Consider the following 17,150-nt stretch of genomic DNA (forward strand, 5'->3'; position numbering starts at 1 on the left):
AGAAGTTCTCTCATTGAATAAGATTGTGTGCAAACTTGGTGTTGCCTTTCCCAACATCTCAAAGACTAGACTTTTAAAGAGACTTCATCGGCCATTAAATGTTGGTTTAGGCTTTACACCACCAGTTTATGTTCTAGCGGCAGAATTAGGTCATTCGGCCCATCAAGTCTACTCCACCATTCAATCCTGGCTGATCTATCCTTCCCTCTCAACCCTATTCTCCTGTCTTCTCCCCCATAGCCCCTGACACCCTTACTAATCAAGAATCTATCAATCTCCACCGTAAAAATATCCACTGGCGGCCTCCACAGCCTTCTGTGGCAATGAATTCCACAGATTCTCAACCCTCTGACTAAAGAAATTATTCCTCATCTCCTTTCTAAAGGTACGTCCTTTTATTCTGAGGCTGTGACCTCTGGTCCTAGACTCTCTCACAAGTGGAAACATCCTCTCCACATCTACTCTATCCAGGCCTTTCACTATTTAGTAAGTTTCAATGTGGTCCCCTTCATCCTTCTCAACTCCAGGAAGTAGAGATAGAGGTGCAGCGCAGAAACGGGCCCTTCGACCCACCGAGTCGGCACAAACCAGCGATCACCGAAATACCGATTTTACTGAAGACAATTAACTGACAAACCTGCACATCTTTCTTTGGAGTGTGGGAGAAGCACCCGGAGAAAACCCACAGTCACAGGGAGAATGTACAAACTCCGTACAGACAGCGCCCGTAGTCAGGATCCAACCGGGTCTCTGGCGCTGTAAGGCAGCATCTCTACCATTGTGCCACTGGGCCGTCCCAGATTAGGCATAAAAGAAAGTTCCAATGAGAGGTTTAACAATTTCATCTGTCATCTCCTCGTTTATTGATAAATTTCTACAAAAATGTTAAACATTTGCTGTTTGAGTTCTATGTCACACAGTGTGACCACTGCAAGAGTTGACTGTCAGCAATGAATCACAGTAATTAATGGAATAAATGATCTGTGGTGAACTTGCCTTTACTTATCATCAGCTCCCGCAATGCCCCATGGAGCTGAATGAAGACGGACCTGGCAGCTGCCGCAAACCACCCAGCGGGCCGCGAGAACAATGCCGGACCCGGCGGGTCGCCGGTGGACACATGTGGTGGCAGGCCAGGATCACCGCTGTGTAGAAGGACCCAGCGGGCTGCCGGTGGACACATGTGGTGGCAGGCCAGGTTTACCGCTGTGACGAATGACCCGGCGGGTTGCTGGGGGAGAAGTTCGGAAGCCGCTGAGCTCGGCACTGAAAACCGGAGAGTTGAGCAAGAGGGAGCTGCTGGTGAAGATGGGCACGAGGAGTGGGTTGGTAGGAAATGGAGCGGGGTATTGCCTCCAGCGCCTTCAAGATCAGCTGCAGGAGGCACACAACGGTGGTGAGGTGAGGAGAGGGACATCTGGTCTCGGGCCGATCCGGTCGAGGGCACTGGAGGAGACCCTGCAGCAGCCTGGAGCTGACCAAAACCGGGAGCCGCTCCAGTACACACAGGCTGTGGAGTTTGGACATTTTCTTTTTGTAAATGACGTCAAAATATAGTGACTCTGCAGGTGTGGGCTATGCAAAAGGATTTCACTGTGCAGTGCACACGTGATAAGAAAACACCATTGAACCATCATCAACCGATTATCAGTACAAAATGAGTGTCTATTTGAAGAGGTTCTCACAGGCTCATTTGGACCTGGATTTGTTGTAATCTTCAAAATGCGCAATGCGCTCCAAACCTAAGCAGATGTGTTTACCTCGAGAATTTGAGTGGCATGGATTCATTATTTGCAGCCTTTGATGAGGGAGGAGTTTAAAAGGAATGAATAAGATCGATGTAGACTGATTGTAGTTTAGAAGGGTGACGGTTGATCTGATTGAGAAATGCAGGTTCTCAGTGAATAGTTACAGTAGATGGTTGAGAGATTGATTCCTCAAGTTGGATAATCTAGAACTATAGAAAAGGAACTGCAGATGCTAGTTCACAAAAAAAAGACACAAAGTGTCGGTGTAACTAAGCATCTCTGAAGAACATGGATAGGTGATGTTTCGGGTCAGGACCCTTCTTCAGGTATAGAGTCTGAAGAAGGGTCCCAACCTAATATGAGTCTGAGTAAGGGTCCCAACCTAAAATGTCACCTATCCATGTTCTCCAGAGATGCTGCCTGACCTGCTGAGTTACTCCAGCACTTTGTGTCCTTATTATGTTGCAGCAAGGGGTGGCATGGTGGTGCAGCGGTAAAGTTGCTGCCTTACAGCGCCAGAGACCCGAGTGGGTTCCATCCATACAGGATCAAACTCCACAGAGCCAGTTAGGATCAAACCCGAGACTCTGGCGCTGTAAGGAAACAACTCTACTGTTGCGCCACTGTGTTGTCCCGAAGATTTACCTCATAACTTTGCATTATTTAACTCACACGGTGGAACACTTGCACAAAGTGCCTTGGTGACATTTGCTGTGTTAAATAAATATAGGCTGATGTGGGACGTTTTGACGTCAGGAGCAAGTGGCCCTCATACTGTGGCCCGTCCGGAAGTCAGAGGATGCGCTCAGATTTTCCTCTTCTTCCTCCTCATGGCTTTCCATTCACCCTCCTGGGTGGCCAGACTGCTCATCAGCATCTTGACCTTCTGCTTCCTCTCCGAATCCCTGCAAAATACAATGGATAGGGTGGTCAAGCATGCTTTTGCTACCGTGGCCTTCATCAGTCAGGGAATTGAGTAGAGGTTGGGATGTTATGTTACAGTTGTACAAGACGTTGGTGAGGCCGCATTGTGTTCAAATTTGGTCATCCTGTTATAGGAAGAATATCAGTAATGAGTGCAGAGAAGATTTACGAAGATGTTGCCAGGATTTGAGGGCCTGAGCTACAGGGAGAGATTAGGAAGGTTAGGACTGTATTCCTTGGAGCGGAGTAGGCTGAGGGATTATCTCAGAGGTGTATAAAATCATCATTGGGATAGAGAGGGTGAATGCACCGTCTTTTATCCAGAGGACAGGGTAACAAGAACCAGCAGACATAGGTATAAGGCGTGAGGTGAAAGAGAAAATAAAAACCTGCGAGGCAATCTTTGCACTCAGAGGATGATGGGTACATGGAACGAGCTGCCAGAGGAGGCAGTTGAGGCATAACAACATTTAAAAGATACTTGGGCAGGTACATGGTTAGGGCAGGTTTAGAGGGATATGGGCCAAAGGCCGGCAGGTGGGACTAGTGTAGATGGGGCACCTTGGACGGTACATAGATGGCGTATCTAGGTCAGCATGGGCAAGTTGGGCCAAAGGGCCTGTTTCTGTGCAGTATGCTCTATGACTATGAGAAAATCACTGTAAGCAATGACCACCAAACAGGACAAAGCTCTTCAACGAAAGCAACATCCCATTGACGGTGGAAGTCCGAGTAAAACGAGAGGAAATTGGGAACGCTTATGGGAACTCGGCAAGGACATGATGGGCCGAAGGGCCTGTTTCCGTGTTGTGTGACACTATGATTCAGGCAGGAAATTTCAGTTAAGACGTTGATGGATCAAGGACTTTGTCCAAAGGCTCAGATCATTCAGGCAACATCAATGAGGTCACAAGGAAATGCAGATGCTGGAATCTTGAGTAAAACACAAAGTACTGGAGTAGCTCAATGGGTCAGGCAGCATTTTGAAGAGAACAAATAAGGGTCCCAAACCAAAACGACACAGATGATGCCAAACCCGCTGAGTTATTCCAACACTTTGTGTTTTATGTCAATGAAGTGCCAGGTTCAGTCAAGGTTCAATAAGCTGCATTCTCACCTCTGATGGCCATACGTTCATGCATCATAGGAGTCGAAATAGGCCATTCGGCCCATCAAGTCTACTCCGCCATCTATCTTTCCCTCTCAACCCCATTCTCTTGTCTTCTCAGCATAACCATTGATACCCGTACTAACCAAGAATCTGTCAATCTCCGCCTTAAAAATACCCAATGACTTGGCCTCCACAGCTGTCTGTGGCAATGAATTCCACAGATTTGCCACTCTCTGACTAAACAAATTCCTCTTCGTCTCCTTTCTAAAGATGCGTCCTTTCTATAGATCTGATCTCCAGACACAGACACAATTCTGAGCTGACAGGGAGTGCTGCATGGTCTGCGATATGCCTCTCAGGTGAGAACTCAAATCCAGGCCTTGTCTGCTCCATTAAGTGCATACAGAAGACGCCACGCACAAAGTTGATGAGCTGGCTTCCCTGTCCAACCCTTCTCCCTCAGACAATGTGTGCTGACTTGTTCACATTATTTGTTCATTCTCTAGAGGAACTCACTGTAGATAAACTAGCTGCTCTGTTGCAGAGACCACGGAAGTGACTACACATCAAATTGCACTTAGATAGACACAAAGTGCTGGAGTAACTCAGGAGGTCAGACAGCATCTCTGGAGGGAAAGGATGGAGGATGTTTCAGATAGGAACCCTTCTTCAGGCTTCAGAGTCAAGAGTTTGAGAAGGGTTCAGACTTAAAACATTACCTATCATTTTTCTCCACAGATGCCGCCTGACCAGCTCAGTTACTCCAGCACTTTGTGTCTATCTTTGGAATAAACCAGCATCTGCAGTTCCTTTCTACTCAAAATGCACTTACTTTGCTGCAAGATATTGCGGCAGCAGATGGTGTGAAAAGTTCTATTGAAATATTATAGAGGCTCTGAAATTTGAAAACACACCCCTCCAGATTCAAGGACAATTTCTTCCCAGGCAAGTGAACCATCCTATCAACAACTAGAGAACGGTCCCGACCCAATAACCTCATTGGAGATCCTCGGACTATCTTTAATCACACTTCACAAGACTTTATCTTACACTAAACCTTATTCTGTTTTTGCGCTGTATCTCTAATGTCTATAGTAAATTCTAAAGAGTTAACATTGTGCCGGAGACTTCTTACCTTTCCATGATATCCGAAAACTTATGCCTGGCCAGAAACTGTGCGTCCTTGCGGATTTCCCGGATGGCTCCTTTAAATTCCCGCTTGTGCTTGTGGACGAGTCTCATCCGCTCCATCTCCTGCTGGCTGCTGCCGCGCTTTCTCCCGTAGTCTGTGCTGGAATCACAGGGTTCACGCCATTATGATTCCTGCTGTTCGAGTTCCTCTTCCCCCAACCCACCAAACCCACCTGCTACTCGCTGGGCTGGGGGTCTCAAGGCAGCCTCTGGGTAGGGGTATCCGAGATATCGGTCCGCAAGGTTGGCCATGGAAGTCGGCTATGGGAATGGATCCGCCGGCTCCAGCCAGGTCGGAGTTCCATAGCCCAGGCCTCGGGGGCAAGAGCCCACCATGCTGCTACTGGCGGGGAGAAGAGACAGGAGTCTGAGATCCGTGACCTCCAGGTTTTCCCGATCAGCTTCTTCCCAGCAACATCCGGCTCTTGAACCACCTTGCACAACACTAGCCACAATCCTACCTCTGCAATGGTCTACCGTGGACTTCACATAAGGTTGCCTCAAGTACAGGTCCACCACTGATTTTCCATCAACTGATGGTCCAGTACCTCCTTTAATTACGAAGGTGCACTTGAAATCCCCCCCGGAAACCCACCCCACCCCCCGATGCTATGGCGCCTAGGCCGGATGAGGCGGCCAACCTCTGCCTCATCGGGACTTCCGCGCTGATCAGCGGGTCGGATTTGCCCCCGAGGCCTGGGCTCTGGAACTCCGGCCTGGCTGGAGCCGGCGGATATGTTCCCATCGCCGACTTCCACGGCCAACCTTGCGGGCCGATATCTTGGCTGCCAGAGGCTGTGACTTCTATTGGTCCGGCAAAACAGATAATACGGCAAGATTGCCAGAACCAAGGTTGCCGGAAAATCAGTGGTGGACCTGTACTTCGGCTTCAGCTCTAGATCTCTTGGTCTCAAGATCAAGCAACCCTCAATGGCTCGGACTACTATGGTCTGGGTATCCAGCATAACTGATAATTCATTGAATTATTATTTATTGCACATATACTGTTGTGTTGCGTTAACGTCACTGCAACCACTGCAGCAAGTAATCATTCTACAGCTCCGTTCCTGGTGCATTTGACAATGAAACACTCTCCAGATCTGCCAGATGAAGGTCTCTTGGATGGAGACGTGGAAGGGGAGGGGACTGGTGGGAGGAGAGTACCGGGGGAAGGGAGGAGAATGGGGGAGGCACACCCTTTAAGAAAGTGCCTGATAATTCCTTGAAACACTACAAACTGCAGTTACGAACCGAATAACTGAAAAATAGGATTCAAGTAAAGTCTATTTTTGGCTGACATGGAAACAATGGAGTAATTCTGTGTTGAATATTTTTACAATTCTATGAATAGTACAGTTTAACCCACAAGTTGAACTGTGTGGACCTCCCCTGTATAACTTCAATTCAGCTGTTGCTCTTTGCCATGTGACATCTGACCCCGCATACTTACACTTCGACTATTTTGGGTGTGAAAAATTTCAAGGAGACGGGTTTCTTCTTCTCGAACGCAAGAGTCTGGTAGCACGATGGCCTGTCTTTCATCTCCTGTAGGACCTCCTGGTACAACTCCTGCACATTAGGGAACAAGATGGGCTCAACAACGTGCATAAATACAGCAACCCTCAACTATGTAAAACATCCCGAGGTATTTCACACGACCAACTCAAACAAGATCGCACACACCATACGAGAACACATGCGTAAAGGAGCAAAACCCTGGCCACAACTAGGTTTCAATACACGTTTAAAAAAATTCACAAGTTTGTAAGTCCTAAGAGCCGAGTTAGGCCATTTGGCCCATTGAGTCCACTCCGCCATTCAATCATGGCTGATCAATCTTTCACTCTCAACCCCATTCTCCTGCCTTCTCCCCGTAACCATTGGAAGAAGGAAATATAGAAAATAGGTGCAGGAGTAGGCTATTCGGCCCTTCGAGCCTGCACCGCCATTCAATATGATCATGGCTGATCATCCAACTCAGTATCCCGTACCTGCCTTCTCTCCATACCCCCTGATCCCTCTAGCCACAAGGGCCACATCTAACTCCCTCTTAAATATCGCCAATGAACTGGCCTCAACTACCTTCTGTGGCAGGTACACAAAATTGCTGGAGGAACTCAGCGGGTGCAGCAGCATCTATGGAGCGAAGGAAATAGGCGACGTTTCGGGCCGAAACCCTTCTTCAGTCTGAAGAAGGGTTTCGGCCCGAAACGTCGCCTATTTCCTTCGCTCCATAGATGCTGCTGCACCCGCTGAGTTCCTCCAGCAATTTTGTGTACCTTCGATATTCCAGCATCTGCAGTTCCCTTTTGAATACCTTCTGTGGCAGATAGTTCCAGAGATTCACCACTCTCTGCGTGAAAAATGTTTTTCTCATTTCGGTTCTAAAGGATTTCCCCTCTATCCTTAAGCTATGGCCCCTTGTCCTGGACTTCCCCAACATCGGGAACAATCTTCCTGCATCTAGCCTGTCCAATCCCTTAAGATGGAGGTGCGGAAGAAATTTCAGAGTTTCAGACTCAGGGAACATTTCCCAGTGGCCAGGTGATGGGAAGAGAGAATGTGAAAAGAGGTTATAAATAGAGATAAATAGAGGTAGCTTGTAGACTGAAGCTGATTACAGAGATAGGGGACTGACAGTAAGAGGTCGAATATATTTTATATTATCCCATTTGTACAGATATATTATATTCTATCACACTTGCCTTGTCTGCCCATTTCAACAGCAGGGGTGAACTATTTTACACCAATGCGTGAAAGGAGGAACTAATCTTCTGCCATAATTCAGTCACAATTCTTCAGGTATTCATCAGAAGAATGGGGCGGCCCCCTTCCTAAATGTTTTGTGAAATACACCTTGCATGCAATTCTGAAAATAATAAAGTCAGTAATTACCTGAGCTTCATTCTAAGCAGTGACATGATAATAGTCTTTTCATGTCTTGGTAGAATGGAACTGGGAAAGATTTTTGCAATTTAACACTTAGTTGCTGCTTTCGATCCGGACTGTGGGTGGTGGCTGTACGGAGTTTGTACGTTCTTCCTGTGACCCCGCGTGGGTTTTCTCCGGTTTCCACCCACATCCCAGAAACATGCCGGCAGTAAATATCCAGACAGCACTGGAAACAGGTCCTTACCTGGAGCTTTGGTGGATAATCATTCATGGGTAGGTGCGTGGTTAGGAGGACTTCCAGGGGACGGATGATTTCTGGGAACGCCGGTAGCTCCCGGTACAACTGGCAGCTTTTCTTGCACAGGTTGAAGCACATCGCCAGGCTGGTGAGCCTTTAGCAGGAAGAACAGACAAATAAATCCAGGAAGATCAACAAATGATGCAGAACCTTACAGCACCACTTCTTTTAACCCTCTGAAGAAGGGTCCCGACCTGAAATGTCACCATTCATGTAATCCAGAGCTTGTCTGACCCTTTGAGTTACTCCAGCACTTCATGTCTCTTTCTATAAACCAGCATCTGCAGTTCTTTGTTTCTCCATCCTTATTACTTGCCAGGTTTTGTACCATCTCCACCTGTCTTCCTGCTTTCTCTACTCCGAATACAATCAGGAGTCCAGCCCCAAAATGTCACCTATCCATGCCCCCCAGAGATGTTGCCTGACCCACTGAGTTTCTTCCCAGCTGTTATCAGGCAACTGAATCATCCGACCAACAGCTGGAGAGCAGTCCTGAGCTACTATCAACCACATTGGAGAGCCTTGGACTATCTTTGATCGGATTTTACTGGACTTTATCTTGCACTAAACGTTATTCACATTATTCCCTTTATCATGTATTTGTACACTGTGGTTGGCTCAAATGTAATCATGTATTGTCTTTCCGCTGACTGGTTAGTACACAGCAAATGTTTTTCACTGTAACTCGGTACACGTGACAATAAACTAAACTCAAACTGAATACTCCAGCACTTTGTGTTTTCAGCATCTGCAGTTTCTTGTGCCTCCGCTTCTTTTAATCACATTCATTTGCTCCCCTGTATCAAGACGGGTTTTGGTTTTGTTTTCTTGCCAAGTTTAGTTTAGTGTAGAGATACAATACGAGGACAGGCCCTTTGGCCTACTATGTCTGCACTGACCAACAATCATCCGTTCATACTAGTTCCATGGACCCCTACACACTAGGGACAACTTACAGAAGCATTTTAACCTAATTTTGGAATGTGGGAGGAAACTGGAGCACCCGGAGGAAACCCACGCGATCAAGGGGAGAACATACTAACCGTACCGACAGCGCCGTAGTCAGGATCGAACCCAGGGTCTCTGGTGCTTTAAGGCAGCAGCTATACTGCTGGGCCTTCCTCTACTTTCCTAGAAGGACTATTAGATGGTTGTGTGGGCTCAGGAAGCGACACGGAATTTGCTGTACAGACATCTATATTGTAATAGTTTGCTAATCCAAACTATCAAAGCTGGCACAGCATTAATATCTTTTCAGGCAGTGTCCCCTTTAGCAACCAATGCCTACAGAATGGGACTCAGGAGGGACAGTAGGAAGCATGCCAACCAAGGGAAGTGCAATGGTCAGCCAGTCATAGAGTTTGGGCATGGCACAGTGATGCAAACAATGCCTCACAGATCCAGCGACAAGTGTTCAATCCTGATCTCCACTCCGACAGTGTGGAGTTTGCACATTCTTCCTGTATGCATGTGGGTTTCCCCCAGGTCTCTCTCTCTCTCTCAAGTCTCAGACGAGCAGGTTGATGAGTTAATTGTCCACTGTTAATGATCCTTATTATGTGGGTGAATGCTACAATCTGGGGGAGATTGGTGGGAATGTGGGAAGAATACAATGGAAGAATTGCATTCCTTCTCCCTTGAGCCCTGCAATATGTTCCCATTTACACATTCATTCCATTCTCTGTTGAAAGTTACAACTGAATCTGCCTCGCCCACGCTTAGAGCATCTACGTTACAGCAGCTTTCAATGTTTGCAACCAAAGATTTCCTCAAGCTCTATGGCTCTTCCTGCTAAACCATCTCGCTAGTCAGTCGGCTTACGGGCTGCCACTCACTTGAAGTGCGCTACTTCCAACTCATCGCGCTGCTTCATCCCATGCATCCAGCTCATCGGCAAAGGCTTCATTTCCCAGGAATCGGCAGCCTTCTTATCCTGCAGCACCAGCAGGCTGGAACATTTTCCAACTGCTTTGAAAGGTGGAATCACAGTGTACCCTGCAATGGACATACAAAATAGTTTGGTTTATTACCGAGGTACAGTGAAAAGCTGTATAGGAAGGAACTGCAGATGCTGGTTTACACCGAAGATGAAAACACAATGCTGGAGTAACCCAGTGGGTCAGGCACCATCAAGTCTGAAGACGGGTCACCTATTCCTATTCCGAAACGTCACCTATTCCTTTTCTCCAGAGATGCCACCTGACCCACTCAGTTACTCCAGCATTTTGTGTCTATCTACAGTGAAAAGCTTTTGGTTGCATGCTATCTAGTCAAAGAAAAGACTATACATGATTACAATCAAGCCGTCCACAGTGCACAGATATCCATTTTCTTATTGAATTATATTGAAAAAAAAAGAATAGGTATCTAATAACTCATCTCCCATCAGTTAGAAGATACAAAAGCTTGAAGGTACTATCTCTGGATTCAGGAGCAGCTTCTTCCCCACTATCATCAGACTATGGAGCGGTCTTTCCAGAATAGACAATAGACAATAGGTGCAGGAGTAAGCCATTTGGCCCTTCGAGCCAGCCCCGCCATTCAATATGATCATGGCTGATCATCCACAATCAGTACCTTGATCCTGCCTTCTCGCCATATCCCCTGACTCGGCTACCTTTAAGAGCTCTATCTCTCTCTTGAAAGCATCCAATGAATTGGCCTCCACTGCCTTCTGAGGCAGAGAATTCCACAGATTCACATAAACTAGGGTGTGGTCCCGATCTCCCAATCTACCACATTGCACACCATGCATTTTTTTAAATCTGCACTTTCCCTGTAACAGTCACGCTATAACACTGCAATACTGTATTCCGCACTCTGGTATTTTTCTCTGCACTACCTGTTGTGTATGGCTTGGTAATACTCACAGACAGCATGCAAACAAAGCTTTTCACTATACCTTGATACATGTGAGAATAATTATAAACCAATACCATATTTCTGACTATGATTTTCCTCTCCATTCTAGACACTTCGAGCAGGGGAACATTATCTATCAAGACTTCACGTTGTACATCCTTCTGACATTTCAAAACATGTGCAAGTTTGTACATTAATTGGCCTCTGTAAATTGTCACTACTGTGTAGGGAGTGGATACAAAGGTGGAATAACATTGGAACTAGTGTGAACAGATCTGAAGAAGGGTCCTGACCCGAAACATCACCTATCCATTTTTCCAAAGAGCCTGACCTGCTGAGTTACTCTTGCATTTTGTATCTATCTTTGGTATAAACCTACAGCCACAGTTCATTTTTATTACATAGTGTGAACAGGTGATCGATGGTCAGCGTAGACTCAGTAGGCCAGTGCCTGTTTCAATGTTGTATCTTTCAATCAATCAATGAATCAAACCTTTTTCACTATATATAGGTGCACATGACAATAATAAACTAATAACAATACTAAAAGATGCCTATATAAGCTCCAGCACCTTATGGGGAGCTTTGAGCTGCCCTTGGACAGCAGCAAATAGGACAATTAGCAAATAATAATACAATCAATTGAAGCTGGAGGAAAAACTCAGCTCTGACACAGTAGGTGCACATTTTTGTAGGTGCACATCTTTGCAGACACTGACTGCTGCTACACTTCTACTTAAAATCCCTCAATCTTTAGCACTGGTTTGGGCTAAGATATAAATATAAAGCATAAATGTGGAATGGCGAAATACATGCCGAGGGTTTTCAGATGAAGGGTCTTTGACCTGAAACATTAACTGTCTTTCTTTCTACACCGATGCTGCTTGACCTGTTGAGTGCTGAGCATTTTCTCATTTTGATTTAAAAAATTTAACTCACCCAGGGCATCTTTGCATGGGACGGCCAGGTGAAGAATTCCCAGCAGGAAGCTGATCACCTCGGGAATAAACCTCTTGGAGAAAGAAACGAAGTCCAGGAATAGGCAGCACGTGAAGAGACCAGCAGCGACTTCGCGTAACGATGTGACAGAGCACTGGATCACGGGCAAGAACAAAGTAGAACCTCAGGGGAGACAACAAATGCTGGAATCTTGAGCAAAACACAGAGTGCTGGAAGAACAGGAAGGAGGATGGCACGGTGCCAGACACATCGAATCGATCACGACCACGGGTGCTGTCTGTACGGAGTTTGCACATTCTTTCTGCGACTGAGTGGGTTTCCTCCAGGTGCTCCGGTTTCCTCCCAAAGGAGTGCAGGTTTGTAGTTTAATTGGCTTCTGTAAATTCCCTAGTGAGTAGGACAACTTGTGTATGGGTGATCGCTGGTAGGCGCAGGTTATGTGGTTCGAAGGGCCTGTTCCATGCTGTATCTCTAAACTAAAATAAACTCAGTGGGTCAGCGCTTTTGTGGCAACTCTTTTGTGTACTTTGTAAAAAAAAAAATGTTTTACTGCATCTAACCAGGTGCAAGTGACAATAAAGTATATGGGGATAATATCAAGGGGTATGGGAAGAAGGCAGGAACAGGGTACTGATTGGAGATGATCAGCCATGATCACAGTGAATGGCGGTGCTGGCTCGAAGGGCCAAATGGCCTACTCCTGCACCTATTGTCTATTGTCTATCATCATAATCATCATCTGTGCAGGGAATGGACAGACGATGTTTTAGGTCGGGACGCTTCTTCAGACCGATTCACCCCATTAGTCCGATCAGTCTGAAGGAAGGGCATCTGTCCATTTCCCTCCACAGATGCTGCCTGACTCTCTGAGTTTCTCCAGCAATTTCTGTTTTGCTGATGAGTGCAGGCCTGCGTTTGGAGTTGTAGATGTAACAACATTTAGGTGCCCCACAAACAAAAGTTTAAGTGAGGCTAAAAAGTGGACAATGAGCATAGAAAATGGGAAATCCGGGGCAGAAGGAATGAAGTGGGAAAGACTCTCCATGCTAACTACCCGGAGTGGTGGTGGTGGTGGTGGTGGGAATAGGGGGATATAGCATGAAGCAATTAACACAGGGTAGATGTTTCTGCTCGTGGAAGAATCTCGAATGAGGGGACATCATTTCAAGGTGGCTCGACATTTAAATCCAAGGTACAGGGAAATTTGTTCTTGCAGAGGGTAGCGAATCTTTGGAGTTCTCTGCCTCTGAAAGCTGCGGAGGCCAGATCACTATAAGTGTTTAAAGTGGAGGTGGATAAATGTATTAATATCGTGGGCTTGAGGAGCATGGAGATCAGGCATAGAGAAGTTTTAGGTTAGTTTAGGGATACAGCACGGAAACAGGCCCTTCGGCCCACCGAGTCCGCACCGGACATTACACACACTGGGGGCCATTTTACATGTATACCAAGCCAATTAATCTACAAACCTGTATGTCTTTGGAGTGTGGGAGGAAACCGAAGATCTCGGAAAAACCCCACGCAGATCACGGGGAGAAGGTACAAACTTCATACAGACAAGCAACTGTAGTCAGGATCGAACCTGCGTCTCTGGTGCTGTAAGGCAGTAGTTTTACCTCTGCGCCATCGTGCCGCTCTTGGATAGATCAGTCATGAGCAAAATGAACAGCGGGTAGGCGAGAGCCTAGGTGGTTTGCTCCAATTTTTCCTGTGCTTCTTGTCTTAATCCACTGGTGCCTGCACTTTTAAACTACCTTGAACGTTTGTATCTTCAACTTCTCATGCGAGAGCTATGATTGAACCTGCTTCCCCTTTCCTTCCAGGCAGTGCACACACCCTGCCCATCACGGATACCGTCTTCCCCACCATCAAAAGGGATCTACAGGAGGCCTCAAAAAGGCAGCCAGCATCATCAGAGACCTACACCAACCTGGCCGTGCTCTCATTTCACTCTTGCTATCAGGAAGAAAGTATAGGAGCCAGAAAACTGTATTTATCTTTTAAACTTAAAATTGAATCTTTTAAAATGCTAAGCTTGCCTCTGGTTCTTTCCCCAGCTACCCACATTCTTGCCCATACAAAATCTTGGTGGATTGCAAGGCAAGGAAGACAGGGAGAACTAGCAGCATGGGGTTTATTTTTGAACAAATGTTTAAGAGGCTTTTAGACAGGTGCATGAATATGCAGTGAACGGAGGGGTATAGATCATGTGCAGGAAGAGGAGATTAATTTATTTTGACATCATGTTCTGCACAGACATTGTGGGCCGAAGGGCCTGTTCCTGTGCTGTAATGTTTTGTGTACTGCATAATTTTCTGATTAAAGCTTTGCTTCATTCAGAGAGATTGCAAAATAAATTCGCTGTAAGGTCTGCACTGACACTCTGACAACCAGGCCAGCTGTTATTGTTTATATAACAGACTAATAAATCCATTTAACAGCATAATTAAAGCACTGGGGTTCGTTTGTGTACTCATGTTAAGTCTATATAATTTCCTGTTATACCACAGAGTGTTCCACAGTTTCTGTTACTGCACAAATTTTGGTCAATTTACAAAGGATACTGAAAAAGGGCAGCACAGTTGTGCAGCGGTAGAGTTGCTGCCTTGCAGCGCCAGACACCTGGGATCCATCCTGACTAAGGGTGCCGTCTGTACGGAATTTGTACGTTCTCCCTGTCACCGCGTGGGATTCTCCGGTTTCCTCCCACATTTGAAAGACGTACAGGTTTGAAGGCTAATTGGCTTTGTTAAAATTGTAAACTGTCCCTAGTGTGTGGGATAGTGTTAGTGTACGACATGGTCGACATGGATTCGGTGGGCCAAAGGGCCTGTTTCCATGCTGTATCTCTAATGGCTAGAGGCAATGATTTACATAGATACTGTTTCCAACTGAGCAAAGAGTAAATAGTTGCAGCTTTTTATTTAGATAACGTATGCTTGAGAAGTAATCTGACAGTAGGATATGATATGAAGGATATTCACACCTTCTCTACATTCATCCTATGAGACACTTCTATTCAATAGATACTGGCAAGTCCAACAATTCATTTGGGCTTTTGATATTTAAGGAAGGCTTATTATGGTAACATCAATTCTCGAGAACAGGGAGCAGTATAAAGCTTCTACCCACCTTAGTGACGATTTGACTCAAGTGCACCAGTGTGGGCGTCACCACAGCGTGTCGGTAGTCAGAGGTAGGGAAGAGAGCCCCCGTAATCTTTATGTAAAGCAGCTGAAAGAGAACACAAACACACATCAGTGACAGAAAATAACAATAGTGTGCTTGCTCTTTAAGGGATAATGAATTAATAGAGAGGAAAGGTTCAGAGGAACAAGGACCAAGGCTGGGTAAATGGGACGAGCGTTTTAGACTATAGAGATACAGCGCAAACACAGGTCCTTCGGCCCACCGAGTCCATGCTGACCAGCGATCACCCCGTATAAGACTATCCTACGCTTCAACGACAATTTTACAACTTACTAAAGCCAATTAAACCACAAACCTGTATGTCTTTGGAATGTGGGAGGGAACTGGAGCACCCGGAGAAAACCCATGCGGCCACAGGGAGAACGTACAAACTCCGTACAGACAGCACCGTAGTCAGGATCAAACCTGGGTCTCTCGCACTGTAAGGCAGCAATTCTACTTCTGCACTACTGTGCTGCCCTAGATGGTGCATCTTGATCAGCATGGACAGATTGGGCTTAAGGGCTGTTTCTGTGCAGTATGCCTAGAACTAGTATAATGTCAACTTGATCACTGTCAGTGACAATGAGCCATTCGTTGATTTTGCAGCTTCTTTTCAATGCCCGTTTGCTCCGTTGCAGAAGCCAGTTTGCTCTGTTCCTCCTGAAACCAGTTCCTTGCTGGTGCGACACAGTAATAAAGATGATGATCGCACCACCCTGGCCAAGCTCTCATTTCACTCCTGTCATCGGGAAGATGATAAAGGGCCTGTCCCACTAGTCGATTTTTTAAGCGACTGTCATAGTCGTAGCAGGTTGCCGAAAAAAACGGCGACTGGACTAATGGGCCTGTCCCACTTAAGCGATTTTTTAGGCGACAGCCGACGACTATGACAATGGAATCCACCGAAGTCAGCACCGGCGACAACCTACGTCATCCTGGTGACAACCTACGCCATCCTGGCGACAACCTACGCCATCCTGGCGACAACCTACGCCATAATGGTGACAACCTACGTCATCCTGGTGACAACCTACGCCATCCTGGCGACAACCTACGCCATCCTGGCGACAACCTATGACAGCACCTACGTCAGGAGAAGACAAGCTACGACAAGCCCACGGTCGCCGAAAAGTTTTGAACATTTCAAAATCCAGCGGCAACCAGAAAAACGCTACAACTCTTTGGGCGACTGAGGAGCCGACTCAAGACCATACATGCGACTGCCCGGTGGCCATGTGGCGACAGCCTAGTCGCCGATAGTCGCTTAAAAAAAATCACCTAAGTGGGACAGGCCCTTAAAGGAGCTTGAAAATTATAACCTCCAGGTTCAGGAGCAGCTTCTTCACTATAATTATCAGGCTATTAAACAAAACAACCTCCAAATAGGCTCCGAACTATATGGACTTGGGGACATTATTTTTGACTTTGCACTACTATTGTCTATTTATTGGTTTGTTTGTTTAAAAAAAAATATATATACTGAATTTTTTGTTGTTTATTATGGAATTTACAAAGTACTATGTTTACATATCTGTTGTGCTGCTGTAAGTATTTCATTGTTCCATTTTGGGACATATGACAATAAAACACTCTCGACTCTTACCTGCAAGCATCATCTGAATTGCAGGGGTTTGTCCACACAGGATGCATGATAACCACCTGCCGATAAAGGCATGGTGGGTGTCACCTTCTCTCTAAATAAGGCTTGTGAAACCACACACAGTTCCCCTTCCGAAGACCACAGTAAGTTTAAATATGGTGGTTTTGATCATCTGAGGGCCGCAAAGTGGCGCAGCGCTAGAGACCCGGGTTCGATCCTGACTACGGGCGCCGTCTGTACGGAGTTTGTATGTTCTTCCTGTGACCATGTTTTTTTCCGGGTGCTCCAGTTTCCTCCCACACTCCAAAGACATGCAGGTTTGTAGGTAAATTGGCTTTGGTACAAAAAATTGTAAATTGTCCCCAGTGTGTA

General features: G+C 46.2%; 1 protein-coding gene across 3 annotated transcripts in view; it reads right to left on the reverse strand.

Moving 5' to 3' along the window:
• Window positions 1–837: 837 nt before the first annotated feature.
• The window catches only part of nop14 (NOP14 nucleolar protein), a 50,959-nt gene continuing 34,646 nt past the window's right edge, over window positions 838–17,150 (reverse strand). For 2 of the 3 annotated variants that reach the window (XM_033018352.1, XM_033018351.1), the window contains exons 13-19: window positions 15,119–15,220; window positions 11,966–12,119; window positions 10,000–10,159; window positions 8,111–8,258; window positions 6,425–6,543; window positions 4,919–5,074; window positions 2,161–2,653 (exon numbers count right to left, since the gene is read on the reverse strand). In XM_033018352.1, the coding sequence (XP_032874243.1) occupies window positions 2,554–2,653; window positions 4,919–5,074; window positions 6,425–6,543; window positions 8,111–8,258; window positions 10,000–10,159; window positions 11,966–12,119; window positions 15,119–15,220 (939 nt within the window). In that variant the 3' untranslated portion in view covers window positions 2,161–2,553. Of the gene's footprint in view, window positions 2,654–4,918; window positions 5,075–6,424; window positions 6,544–8,110; window positions 8,259–9,999; window positions 10,160–11,965; window positions 12,120–15,118; window positions 15,221–17,150 lie in introns of all 3 variants that reach the window. The other variant, XM_033018350.1, reaches the window with a different exon arrangement.

This window comes from Amblyraja radiata, chromosome 3 (assembly GCF_010909765.2).
Source record: "Amblyraja radiata isolate CabotCenter1 chromosome 3, sAmbRad1.1.pri, whole genome shotgun sequence".
Classification (NCBI taxonomy): domain Eukaryota; kingdom Metazoa; phylum Chordata; class Chondrichthyes; order Rajiformes; family Rajidae; genus Amblyraja; species Amblyraja radiata.